Source organism: Eimeria acervulina, genomic scaffold (assembly GCF_000499425.1).
Source record: "Eimeria acervulina Houghton genomic scaffold, Eah_scaff279, whole genome shotgun sequence".
NCBI lineage: Eukaryota > Apicomplexa > Conoidasida > Eucoccidiorida > Eimeriidae > Eimeria > Eimeria acervulina.
In genome coordinates, this window is record NW_013549922.1 from 1 (window position 1) to 11981 (window position 11981).

The following is an 11981-nucleotide window of genomic DNA, read 5'->3' on the forward strand; positions in this document are numbered from 1 at the left end:
CCAATTCGGCAGAAAAGGAGAAACGCAGTCAACACGGACATCAACACGAAAGCCGGAGAGAAGCACCGAGACGCTCATCAGCAGGAAGCCATAGCCTGCCACTCTTCATAGCACGTTCCAACCAACAGCAGAGACGCTATGACTCAGACGCATCCTACGATGAAACATCCTCAGTGACGAGTGACAAGCAGGACTCTGCTTTCGCTTCACGTCGGCAAGTTAGGCAGTCCTTCATAACCGACCCACGCCAACGCGTTCTATTTACTCGCACCAACTCTGCGGAAAAGGAGAAACGCAGTCAGCATGCACATGAACACGAAGGCCGGAGAGAAGCACCGAGACGCTCATCAGCGGGTAGCCACAGCCTACCCATGTTCATAGCACGCTCGCATCAGCAACCACCGCACCAGGTTGCCTATGCTTCTGCCGACGAAAGGCCCGCTCGCGCAGATGGCACGCATGATGCAGCGTTCTCTTCACGACGACAAGTTAGGCAATCCTTCATAACCGACCCACGACAGCGTGTTCTATTTACTCGCACCAATTCGGCAGAAAAGGAGAAATGCAGTCAAGACGCGCATGAACACGAAAGCCGGAGAGAAGCGCCGAGACGCTCATCAGCAGGAAGCAGCAGTCTGCCAACGTTCATACCATGCTCACGGCAAGCGCTAGCAATGGAGGGTAGGGACGCTTTTCACGAAAAACGTGCCTCGTTAGAACGTGAACAGGCGGAGTTGGGATTGACTTCACCGCGGCATGTAAGACATTCATTCGTGATCTGTCCTAGACAGCGAGGGCTGCATTTGCCTACTTGGCTTAGTGGAGCTTCAACAGCGCTAACAAATAAGGGTTTGATATCGGGCGTGGATTAGCTAAAATGCCGTTCATATAAGGACTGCACGGCAAGCCAGTTGCAGGTCATGGCACCACTTTTGTGTAGCGTGGCCTGTTGCATATGCATAAGAATGGATGCCCGTGGGTATGAAATTAGTGAGCTTGCGAGCCGGGGGAAAGTTGCGTTTGCTGGACTGCTTGTGTTTTAGAACGTTTTGCCATCTCTGGATGCCAAAGATATTCGGGCAGGAGCTGAGTGTCCATCAGAGGGAGCTAAATATCTGAAGGACGGCCACGGTAAAGATCAGCTGCATCTGAACCAAAGAACCCACTTGCATTCGAATTATTCTGGGCCCAGCAAGGCTCCAAATGCCATTTTCGATCCGATGAAAGTTGACATAAGTGGCGGCGATACCCGATTGACCAAGCCATGGTTGCAAACATGCGGGAATTCCCGTGAGTCAAAAGACCGTGTTACAGTGCACGTCAATGTCTGTAGCCTCCCCTAGATATCGCCTTATGCTCTTAAGACTAGCTTACGAGGTGCCGCCGAGGTGCATGGTTTTGCAGGGGACCTTGAGCGATGCGGAGCAACATCATCCGCAGCAAGACCCAGCGCGCGTCCGTCTGGCAAGACTCGTGAGGTGCTTCTGCATCGTCCACAGTTGCTTCCAGAACCTGAATCAGCTTGTACTGCGCGTGAATCGATGCGCTCAAACTTTCTTTCAATGTCCAAGTCAGATGCATCCCAACTGGCGTCAGACGCAGGAGTGGCACGCCATGCAGGCCAGCAAATTGCAAATCTTGCCTGTCAGCACACTTCTCACCTTTCTCCTACCCGCTCAAACTGTCCAAGCGTTGCTCCGTATTATCCACACAGTTTTCGTGCGGCGCTTAACAACCTTGCATTGTCCTCGGAAGGACAGACAGCCGATGCCTTAGGTTGCTTCCCACTTGGGGCAAGCGGACCACAGCCTGTGTCGGGATTTCCACAAAACTGGATGAAAGAACAGCTCCTTCCGGGTGATTGTCCCATCCAGGAGTCCTTTGTAAAGCGCGGCTGCGTGGACAGGAACTATTTGACTGGAGCCGAATCCAACAATGCAACAACCAGACAATTCGCAGAAGACACTGCTATCTTGGGACCTTCGTCGCTCATGCATGTTCCACAGTCTAAACGGTCCCATAGTTTGGAAAGAGGAGGTTCCGTACAAGGACGTTGCAACGGCTGCACAGACTGCACCGAGATCCGAACAGTATTTTACAAGCGTGGCCTCTTAGATGAGCACGCAAATCCTTCGGTAGTTGTTCAGCCTACAACGAGGTCAATTTGCTTCACTGGTTCACCAAATCCAGATTTCGGGGTGCACCATGCCGGCAAATCCTGTAGAGGCCGAGCCGCTCGTTCAGAAATAAAACCGTGTCTATGTGGGCTCGCTGGTCACTTTGTCGAAGAGGATATGAGGAATCGCGCCCAGCAGCAGCTGTGGCAATCAAGGGCCTCTACATGTAATGTGCCAACTGGAAAATTCCATCCTGATTTATACTTCAAGGAAAGCGGTGGGTCGAAACCTTTGACTGACTAAGGCGTTGCGGCAAGCTTAGGAAAGGGGCTTGCACTGCGTACTCGAACTTAGTTCTTAATAGAAAGGCAAAGTTTTCTATCTGATGTGAAGTAGGTCCCAGCCAGCTGGATGCGCTTGCAAATGGTGGTTCAAAGTCTTCGGATCGGGCTCCATATTCTCCAAAAAAAGGTCAATTTGACGCATACACAGGCACCCCCCACAGGTTCCCAAAACGGGAAGGAGAGCTTCCAGGTTTGTCCCGGTACCAGGGGAAAAAAGCTTTGCTCAGGGACGAAGACGACGTTGTCCTCACTCAGCAGGCAGTGTACGCTTGAGGCGGCCCCTCATTGTGTCTGTGTGTTTCAAGAGGGAGATCGCATTTGCAAGTTGAAATGCCGAAACTTGGACGAGGTTCAAGCGCCGGCTGTGAATGCTCTGCCTGAGTGCCAATCGCATTCAAAGCGTATTCCTTGTAGGTGGTTGGAAGAGCGGCATCACCGCACAGAACTGCCTCCAGCTGCTGAGGATTATTGTAGCTCTGCGGATTGCGAGGAAACCACTGATGCAGCAAAAGAAGCCACTCAGGGCGGTGCTGTGGAGCACCTCGAGTTCACGTTTAAACGAAGAACAAATCGAGAGCAGCCTCAACCCTCCCTCGAGGAAACAGATGGGGCGAAACAGCCTAAAGGTCAAAGCCAGTCAGGGACAAAACCACCAACTAGGCTCCATACAGGAGCATCACACAATGCGCCGTTGGGGCAGAGTGGCAATAAAACATTTTCAAAGGTGCAAATACACTCGCCTACAGCATCAGATAGGCCAGCACGGAAGGCACAACTGCAGCACGACCCGCCGATTGTTGAAGATGGCGCCAGGCTTTGTCAACAGATTCATGGGGGGCAGCAAACCATGCAAAATCAGGTGGGCGTCCTCTTCCACCCCCCGACGCGGCAGCAGGAAAGGTACATAGCCAACAGTAGCACTAGCTGAAGCACTGCACGCAAACAAATGCACTCACGCGTTAGTTCCCGGCGAAGCTTGTTCTTCGACGGGATTTCGACTGCGCCTGCATTACTGAATAAATATTAAGCCACGGCTGCTGTCGTTGCACCACTTCAATTGTACATTATGAATGCGTTTGGCATGCTGGTAGGAAACGTTCCTTAGTTTGTGTGTCAAAGAGAGCAGCGTTTACTCCGCACCCGCCAGAAGCACACTTCCACGGCAATCTGCAAATTTTCTAATAGCTGCATGGGCGTTATTTTCTCTTTTGAAGCGCATGCAACTGACTGCCTTTCCTCTCAGTCCGCTCCTGGGTCCTTTCCCTTCGCCCTACAGCAACAGAAATGCCCTGCATCATCGTAACGAGCAGCAATCACCTTCTTGTACAAAGAGACAAGAAGATGCTGACATCCCTGGAAAAGGTTCATGCGGCATCCAGTGCTCTCTTGTAAAGTTGGGTACAGGGAGCAGCGAAGGCCCGGTTATATTTGGCTGTTGCAACAAAAATGACTGCTCGGAAGTGGGAGATACTGCGACCGGGCGTAAGAGCAAGTCCTTCGCTGCGACGCCAGCCGAAAAGCCAGCAATAGTACTTGAACGTCAGAAGTTGTCCGCTCCATCGGGTGATTTTTGGGAGTCTGGGTTTAGTCTAACCAACATTGGGTCATGTGGTCTTTCCGCCACCGAGGCTTTTGAACGCGCCCCTGCAGCAGCAGCCAGATCTGCATCCGCACATCCCCCCTCTATAACGGGAAGCATGATTCAAGATTCTGCCTGTTCGAAAGAGTGTTCCCTGGCTATCCAAATAAGTTGCTGCCCCCGGAGGTCCGTAGGGGGCAGTTCACCTGGGCGTTGTGGCTTATCTGGGGAGAGTTTAGCTGACTCAGGTACTGTTCTGGGCGGAAGCCATCTACAGGAGCACTTAGAGAAGACTGAACAGGACGTGCAAAACGCAGGCCCAAAAACAGGGCTGCATAATCCTCAATCACGATGCGTTTGCATAACGCGGCAGTGCCCTACAATCTGCTTTGCACAACGGGCAAAAGTGAGATGCTCATCATCCCCCGGGTTGCTGACTACAGGGTCACCTGCCCTTGCGCAGCTAGCTTATTGTTCACAAGATGAGGCAAACGCTTTCCCCTGCCGCAGTTCCGGAATACCAAACCAAACTCCTCTTACAGGAACCAAGGAGAGGAATGCGCAGGCCAACGCACGTCAGTCGGCCTCGACTGCAAATGAACAAGACCAGAATAATTGTACTTCATTCCTGGGAGAATCAATGAAAGCTGTTCAAGCTGAAGGTGGAAATGGTGAAACTGGTGGGTGTTTAAGGGCAGTGACGTGCACGCGCAGTCACGAGGAAGTGGCCTTGCCGAGCAAACCCGCCATTATTCAGGATCATCTCCCTTCTAGGAAACAGGAAGGATTAGAAGAGGGACACCAGACAAATAAGAGTGGACTTATGTTTAAAATAGGGAGTAATGACGGGAAGAGCTATATGTTTTGCAATGAGTCCCTTCCACAGCCTCAGCAGGTTCCTCACCGAAGCACTAGCAAGGAAGAAGGCTGCTCCTATGAATGTACAGATGCAGCAGCATTTTCAAAGGACACATTTTCTCATGAGAACGGTGCAAGTGGTGCTAGCAGATTACCAAAGTTGAGAGAGCAACAAGACTGGCCCTGCGTTCAGCACTATTATGATGGCTTACTCCAACCCAGACGACGCGCAACGGCAAACACAACTACGACGCGTGCAGCTGTGAAAGGATTTCCTCGTGCATGTGGGGGAAGCCCTCGCACTACGCTGCAACTGCCTTTAGAGAGTACGCTTGGTCATCGGCCTCTTTGCGCATCTTCGCCTGGCTGCCCTTTCTCATCCTTCACTCCCTCTGAGCCGTTACACCTTCTTCGTGAAGGCATGCGTTCCTCTATAACTAGTACAGTTGTTTTGGAAGATCAGTCTTCTTCCTTATCGAACCCAATGCAGATGGAAGAGCACGCAACAACAGTTGATGGCGCAGCAGTTCACTTGGCGTCCGGAAACTGTGCGACAATGAAAGCAAGCGATGTGGATAGAAGCTGCTCAGTCATTCCATCGGGATCAGGGTTTCTGCCACCGTCCGTAATCTCCGTTTCGCCTGCTCATAGTCCCCCAATGTGTCCTTCTTCTCATAAGTGTATCCAAACAACAGTGCAATGCGTCATCCCCGGGAGTACCCGATTTCCAGCGAGCAGCCCGCAAAAATGCAGGTGTCTTTATCCCACCATAGCAACGTACTCACCACTCCGGAAATCTTCCTCACGAGCCTACATGGCTTCCAAGACGGCATTCAACGGCCAAACATTGGGGGAGTCAGCAGTAGTGGAAGACGTGAAGATTGCCTGCCCATCCTCCCCTCCTAGTACAGTTATTCCGTGTCATGTGACACATCGTCGTACTACAGAGAATCCAACATTTCCTTTGGTGGTTAGGCCAAATGACGATGCCTCCGCGACCACGAAAAATGAACGATCCCACCGAGCTGAAACGAGCGAATCTAGTATGGAGGATTGGAGAGAAGCTTCAGCTAACGACGCCAAGGAGCCGTCGCAACCGCAAGCTGCAATGCCCTCGGACAGCAGAATACCAAGCTGCTCTTCGGCAGCAAAATCCCCCCAATTGGGCGCTCACACCAACGCAAAGGAAAGCAAAAGCCCGCAGAATTGCGAAGTCGACGAAGGGCTCTTGAACCCACGCAGAATAGTTAGCGAGTCACCAAAAGAATCTCGCCCAAGGCCAGTCCAGGGCGTGTCTTCTTCTGCCTTGCCTTATGCACCGTGTGAAGATCTGTACAGTAGCTCTCCACACTGCACGTCGGCAGGCCGAAGCCTTGCCAGCCGATTCTTATCACATATTCGTGATGGCATACGCCTCACTCGCCTTCGGCACAGGAGTAGAAGCGCCTCCAAAATTCCATGCACCACTTCGGTGCGCAACAACTCTACTGACTCTCGCGGAGCTGACTGCGAGGGAGCAAAAGGACTGCCCAGGTCGCCTGAATCCTGCTTGCGTTTTCCAGAGCAAACAGCAGGACCGAAGAAAACTTCAGCTGTTCACGAGTCGTCCTCAGACTACAGTTCATTCAGTTTTGGCAACTGCAGAATAGGTAGTGGAGGTATGAATGACCCGACAACGAAGATTTCACCGCTGCGTCAGAACCCCGCAAAAGTCGAGCTTAGTACTGAAGGGCTCGAGCAAATTCCTGCAGGTGTGACGCGACATACGAGTCAAACAACAACCTCCCAATTTTCCCAAGCTCGTGGCACTGCTAAAGATACATTGCAACTTGGCGTTCCTGTTTTCGCCGAATCGGCATTCCATAGTTGTTTTCCACCCACGGACGTGAGCAGTAATCCACATTCAGAGGACTTTATGGCACTGGCAAACTACTCTAGAGAAGATTCAAGTGGCACCTTGTTCTCTAGAAATTGGACAGCTTACCCGAAGGCTGCGTCCCCGAGGTGTTTCTCTCGACAAGAAGAGGTGATAGACGACGCTGGCAGGGCAACTGCCAGTTCTAGTTGCCCTGTTGACAGCTCGAGTAACTGGAGAGAATCCACCAGCGCAGCCATTATGGACTGCTGCCACTCTACGGAAATATCAACTCCCCATCACGATGTACACACTAGCAGTGGTTTTAATACTCCACGAGCGACGGACGCATCCCTGGACGTCACCTCAGAAAGCAGCAAAAGTCTAGGAAGTTTCCGCGTGCATCGCTCGGGATGCCATTTGGAAATGGCAGAGCTGCAAAAATGGCAGCACCTCCTAGAGCTTAACAGCATTCTTCAGCGATGGAGACGTTGAAGGCATGCCAGTCCAATGGCCACACCTTATAAAGTGTTTCCTGTCCTTTATATAAAGGTGGCCAGCAAAACAAAGGCAGCTAAAAAGGGCATTAAAAACGCATGTGCCCAGCTTGCCTTTTATTGCCACGATTAGGCATCCTTAATTTTCCATATCAAGTTGGTCACATTGAAGACCATTTCTGAGCTTCCCATGGATTTTTTCTCGCTGTTCACCTGTAGGAGCTGATTCAGCAGTGCAAAAGCGCTTGCTCTGTCTTTTTTCTTGACCAGGGCAGCATGGAAGCCAGAAACGTATCTTACTGTCCACTGTAGCCCCATTCATTGAGGGGACCTGCGTACGAGCTCAGGCGCTTTGCAACCTACAACCCAACATTGTTTGGAGGTTTGTTCGAAATGCCAGTTAGACGGCTTTCCGTACTTATCATTATTTTGTTAGTCTCGAGATGACACTACGATAGTGTTATAGTCTTGACAGCACAGCGTTGGTAGTCATGACCGGCCCTTACAAGCCCCAGCCAATATGCAGATCGTTCGGGCGAGACTGGTCTTAGAAAGGGCCACAGCCTGTCTAGAACCACAGCCAAGCCGTTACTGTGACTGGAGAATATCCATGCAAAATGACTCCACTTCTGTCTTTGGTACACGCTACGACTATCAGTGCCAGTCTTTTTCTGGCAAGGCTGGCAAAGGGCCCCAAAACATAATAGACTACTACTGAATAAGCGCTTCGCACTGGCGGGTTGGAAGGCCCTTGCTTTCTCTGAACAATTGGGTGCGATATATAGTTACAACATGGCCGAACAGCGGAGGTGGTAACCGTGAAATGTTTGATGTTCGAGTTTGATTCCAATCCACGTTCAAAGATATCACGACTAGGTTCCCATGAGTTGTCCCATCTCTTGAATATCCCCATCAATATAAGCGGTGTCTCGGCTGGCCTCGGGCCTGCCTTGGAATGGATTCAATGAGGGCGTACAACCTTTCGCGAGATCGGGGCAGGCTGCTGCCGGGTACCATTATCATATGCATGAAAAGCTGCAAATCATGCGGTCCCAACCTGAAAGTGGTAGTGCCTACACGACTACGAAAGCATGAAGCTTGGCTTCCCAGAACTTTAAGACGTATCTGCTGGGATAATGCAGCTAACGAACACTTGTATCAGCGTTCAGGTGGACAGTGAGCGTAATTTTTGACGGGCCAATGTGAAAACCGTCGACATTATACGTAGAAAGCTACCAGGAAAATGTGCTGAGAGAGAGTCTGGAAGTGGGTGCAATTCGGGTAAGTTTCCTTATAGAGTTGCATACGGAGCCCTGAATTTAGTCGCATGCCCTGAGATAGGACCCGTCATCCTGTGGTCTGCGTACCTTGCCTGCCTATCCTTAGTGGTCCCATTCTCCTAGAAGTTTTCTCACGAGCATGAGGGTGACGGGAGCAACCGCGTTGCATTGGGTCGTGCAGCCTGATACTGCTCGAAGCATTCCTCCCATTCCAGGAGGCGAGTGGGGCTGGCACAGAAAGATATGCGAAGGGGGCGAAATGCGTGCACTTTAGTGAAAATTTCGCGTGACAATTCGTTCTTCGTGAGTTTTTAGTCCGTGAGGAACCGTACGCTCCTCCACTGCACTATAGCGTCGATTCGAAGCCCCGCCGAGGGAATTGGGTTTGTCTTTCACTAATATTGTGCTTATATCGTAAGTACGTTCTATTCCAATCTAAAATGTTTGGGTATCGGCGTTTGTATTCATGACTTATCCCAATGACGACAGTGCTAGCCCACGCAGGAGTTCTTAAACACAAGATCAGACATTTTAACTTTCTCTTTTTGCTCTAATAGGCTGCTTCCTATTGAGAGCTTTAAAAATTTTTAACAATTGTCAACAGTGTCAGTATATGAAGGGTTCCGCCTAGATGCCACTTGCACAAAAATATGTTGCAGCTCTTGGCGGCCAACACCCGGCCCACAGGCCGCCGCGCTCACGACGTCTTACCCCAATACTAATACTAAATATATCGAGTGGCTGACGCAGTGGATATCGTATACGTGTCCTCCAGACGACCTTAAACTGATATCTATCTCAGGGGAAGGCGTGTAAGCGCGTGCACTTCTAAGGGAGCAGAACACTATTCCTACTTTCTACGGTGCAGGGAGAGGAAACAGTGCCCCAAAGAAGGAGAAGCGAGGAGCTTCCTACTCATTAAAGAGATGCTGCAGGTAGAAGATTTAGGGTAAGGCTTCAAACGAAGCAGCAAACCACCCCTCACGCCCCCCAAGGTTCTGAACTGGGTGGCCAACCGCCTGGGGCTGGGGGAAAGGAGGTGGCGAGATGGGTTGCAGCAAGTATCATCGCAACTAACGCTAGAAAGCACCTTCTCATGCAATCACAAGTAAATTTCTTTTTAATATCTGCACTAAAACTATAGGGAATTGCTGTTCTTCTGCTTGCCTGCAGACTTCCTACCTACGGGCAGTCAGCGTTCATGTTCAACTTACAACGCCCACGTTTAAGAGCAGGTCTTTGATGTGAGTAAAATGGGTGGTAAAGCCAGTCGATTTGCTGGGGAAAAAGATAAAATACTATAAAATAATTTTATATTTCGATAGGGTTGTTGTTTTTTTTAAAAGCGCCCTCTGTCTCTATCTCAGCTGGTGCTGCTGCTCGCGCGAGGCTGTGGGGCTCGGATGGCTGTGGGTTGCTGTTTGTTGTAGTTGTTTGTTTGTGTAGACGTTTCGTAGGTCGGCAAGTTGTATATTTCCGATTCCTTTCTTTCATTTGTGTCTCTTTTTACATAAAGAGACACAGCAGGCAGCTAAAAGGCTTCTCTTCCCCTCTCAGTATATTACTCTTGCAAGGAGTTGCGAGAGGGAAGAGAACAAGAACAAGGAGCCGACAGACAGGCTTTACGTACAGTGCAGTCGGTTCCTTGTATATTTCTATTCTTTTTGTTTTGGATTTTGTTGCTAAGGGCGGCGCCGTCAGGGCATCTTTGGTCTTCTTGGTGTTAATATAATCGCTCTTCTGTCACAGCCTGGCTGAGTCTTTCTTCTTTGTCTCTCTTTTTATTTTGTCGGCTGTTTTCCTCTCTTTTCCTTTCTGTTTCTAGTTCGGATCTGAACATAAAGACGATGGAGGAGAGTAAGGAGACGTGCGGAGGGCTGAAGGCATGGCGCCTGCACGTGCCTTTGAATCGATATCTATTATTATTTTTGTACTTGTTGGTTGTATTGGTGCGGGGCTGCACATACTGGGGTTGGAACGGCATTCAGGAGATGCTGTACAAGTCAGGAGCCTATCTATGGGAGTGTGATGATCCCGATGCGATAACAGAGTTGAGGATAGGTAATGAAAAGTATGTAGATTGCCCTGCAAGAAAGCAGATGCTTGGGGGTATCTTTACAACTGCTCTCGGCTCCAATATGCTGTCTTCTTTCTTGGCTGGCGTTATATTAGATGCTGTAGGACCGAAGATAACGATGCTGTTTGGTATAGTGATGGATATTGCGGGGTGGCTGTTGCTGGGCTTCTCTGGGGAGAGCTTCCGGGCTTACTATGCAGCAGCTTTCTGCATTGGAGTGTCTGCTGACCCTGGGTATTTACCTTTGTTGTCTGTGAGTAAATTATTCCCCAAGAACTCTTCTTTTGTTATCTCGATCATGGGCTCTGTACGTTCAATCTCCTTTGCAATACCAGTGGTTATGTCTGCTGTCTTCCAGAGTGCTTCTTTTGCTCCAGGCGATCTTTGGAAGATGTGCGTGGGATATGTTGGGGTTGGTCAGGGTATATCTCTGCTAGTAACGCTTTTCTTTGTTCCTATGGCGTCGTTCAAAGCTCCTGCTATAACACCAGCAGGCGGAGCAGGAGAAGAAGCAGCAGCAGGGGGTGAATTGCAGCAGCAGGATCAGGAGCAACGAGAAGATTCAAAGGAAGAAGGATCTGTTTCTACAGCAGCAGGAGCATCACCACAAAAAGATACACGTTCTTTCTGGCAGCTTCTTCTAGATCCGAAGTTTTTGTTGTTGCTTCCTATCTTTGTTTGCGCTCTGGTGCGTTCAGATTTCTATGCAAAATCAAATAAAGAACAGTTACTGACTTCTGATGGAAGAGATCTATACCAGCTATTTGCAATATTCAATATCTTAAGTTTCATTCCAGGGCCTATTTTCGGGCGTTTGGTAGACAAGTACGGTATTATCTTAGTGCTGGTGTTGTTGAATAGTGCAGGGGTGTTAATGTTTCTGTTCCTTGTGTTTGATCGCATTGCATGCAAAGGCCTTTCTGTCTTCTTCTTCTTCGTATACACCTCGTTTGTGCTGAGTAATGTATATTGCTTTATTTCTATCAACTTCCCCGAACATGCCTTTGGAAAGCTAACAGGGCTTACCTCAGCTACTGGTGGTGTATTTGTTCTTATTAGTATGCTGTGGTATAAGAAGGTTCTTGAATTTGAATCTCCTAATAACTTTATAATTGTTGACGGTATTATGGTTGCTGCTGGGCTTCTGGTGTATGTACTGATCTTTGTCTTGTGGAGAGTATCAAAAAAACAAAGAGAAAAACCCTCAAAGATGGAACAACAAAAAACTCTTCCAGACCCTAACGAGCCTTCTTCTACTATTTCCGTCTAAGAAGTGGATGCTTGCAGCTTTGATGATAAATGAATTTCTTTTAAAAGTATTTCATTTATCTGATTATATATATATATATATATATATATATATATATATATATA

The 11981-nt window shown here is 49.3% G+C and overlaps 3 protein-coding genes across 3 annotated transcripts; all 3 read left to right on the forward strand.

The window, feature by feature from the left end:
* Window positions 1-674: 674 nt before the first annotated feature.
* On the forward strand, window positions 675-1343 carry EAH_00030320 (hypothetical protein; the record flags this gene model as incomplete). The annotated part of the gene is made up of 2 exons (XM_013396153.1): window positions 675-758; window positions 1044-1343. 2 exons carry the CDS (start codon window positions 675-677, stop codon window positions 1341-1343), a joined length of 384 nt encoding a protein of 127 aa, XP_013251607.1.
* Window positions 1344-2540: 1197 nt separating this feature from the next.
* On the forward strand, window positions 2541-7248 carry EAH_00030330 (Proteophosphoglycan 5, related; the record flags this gene model as incomplete). The annotated part of the gene is made up of 2 exons (XM_013396154.1): window positions 2541-3320; window positions 3553-7248. The coding sequence occupies 2 exons, from the start codon at window positions 2541-2543 to the stop codon at window positions 7246-7248; spliced, it is 4476 nt and encodes a 1491-aa protein (XP_013251608.1).
* Window positions 7249-10377: 3129 nt separating this feature from the next.
* Window positions 10378-11877, forward strand: EAH_00030340 (major facilitator superfamily domain-containing protein, putative; the record flags this gene model as incomplete). Its single annotated transcript, XM_013396155.1, has 1 exon — window positions 10378-11877. One exon carries the CDS (start codon window positions 10378-10380, stop codon window positions 11875-11877), a length of 1500 nt encoding a protein of 499 aa, XP_013251609.1.
* Between the last annotated feature and the right edge of the window lie 104 nt (window positions 11878-11981).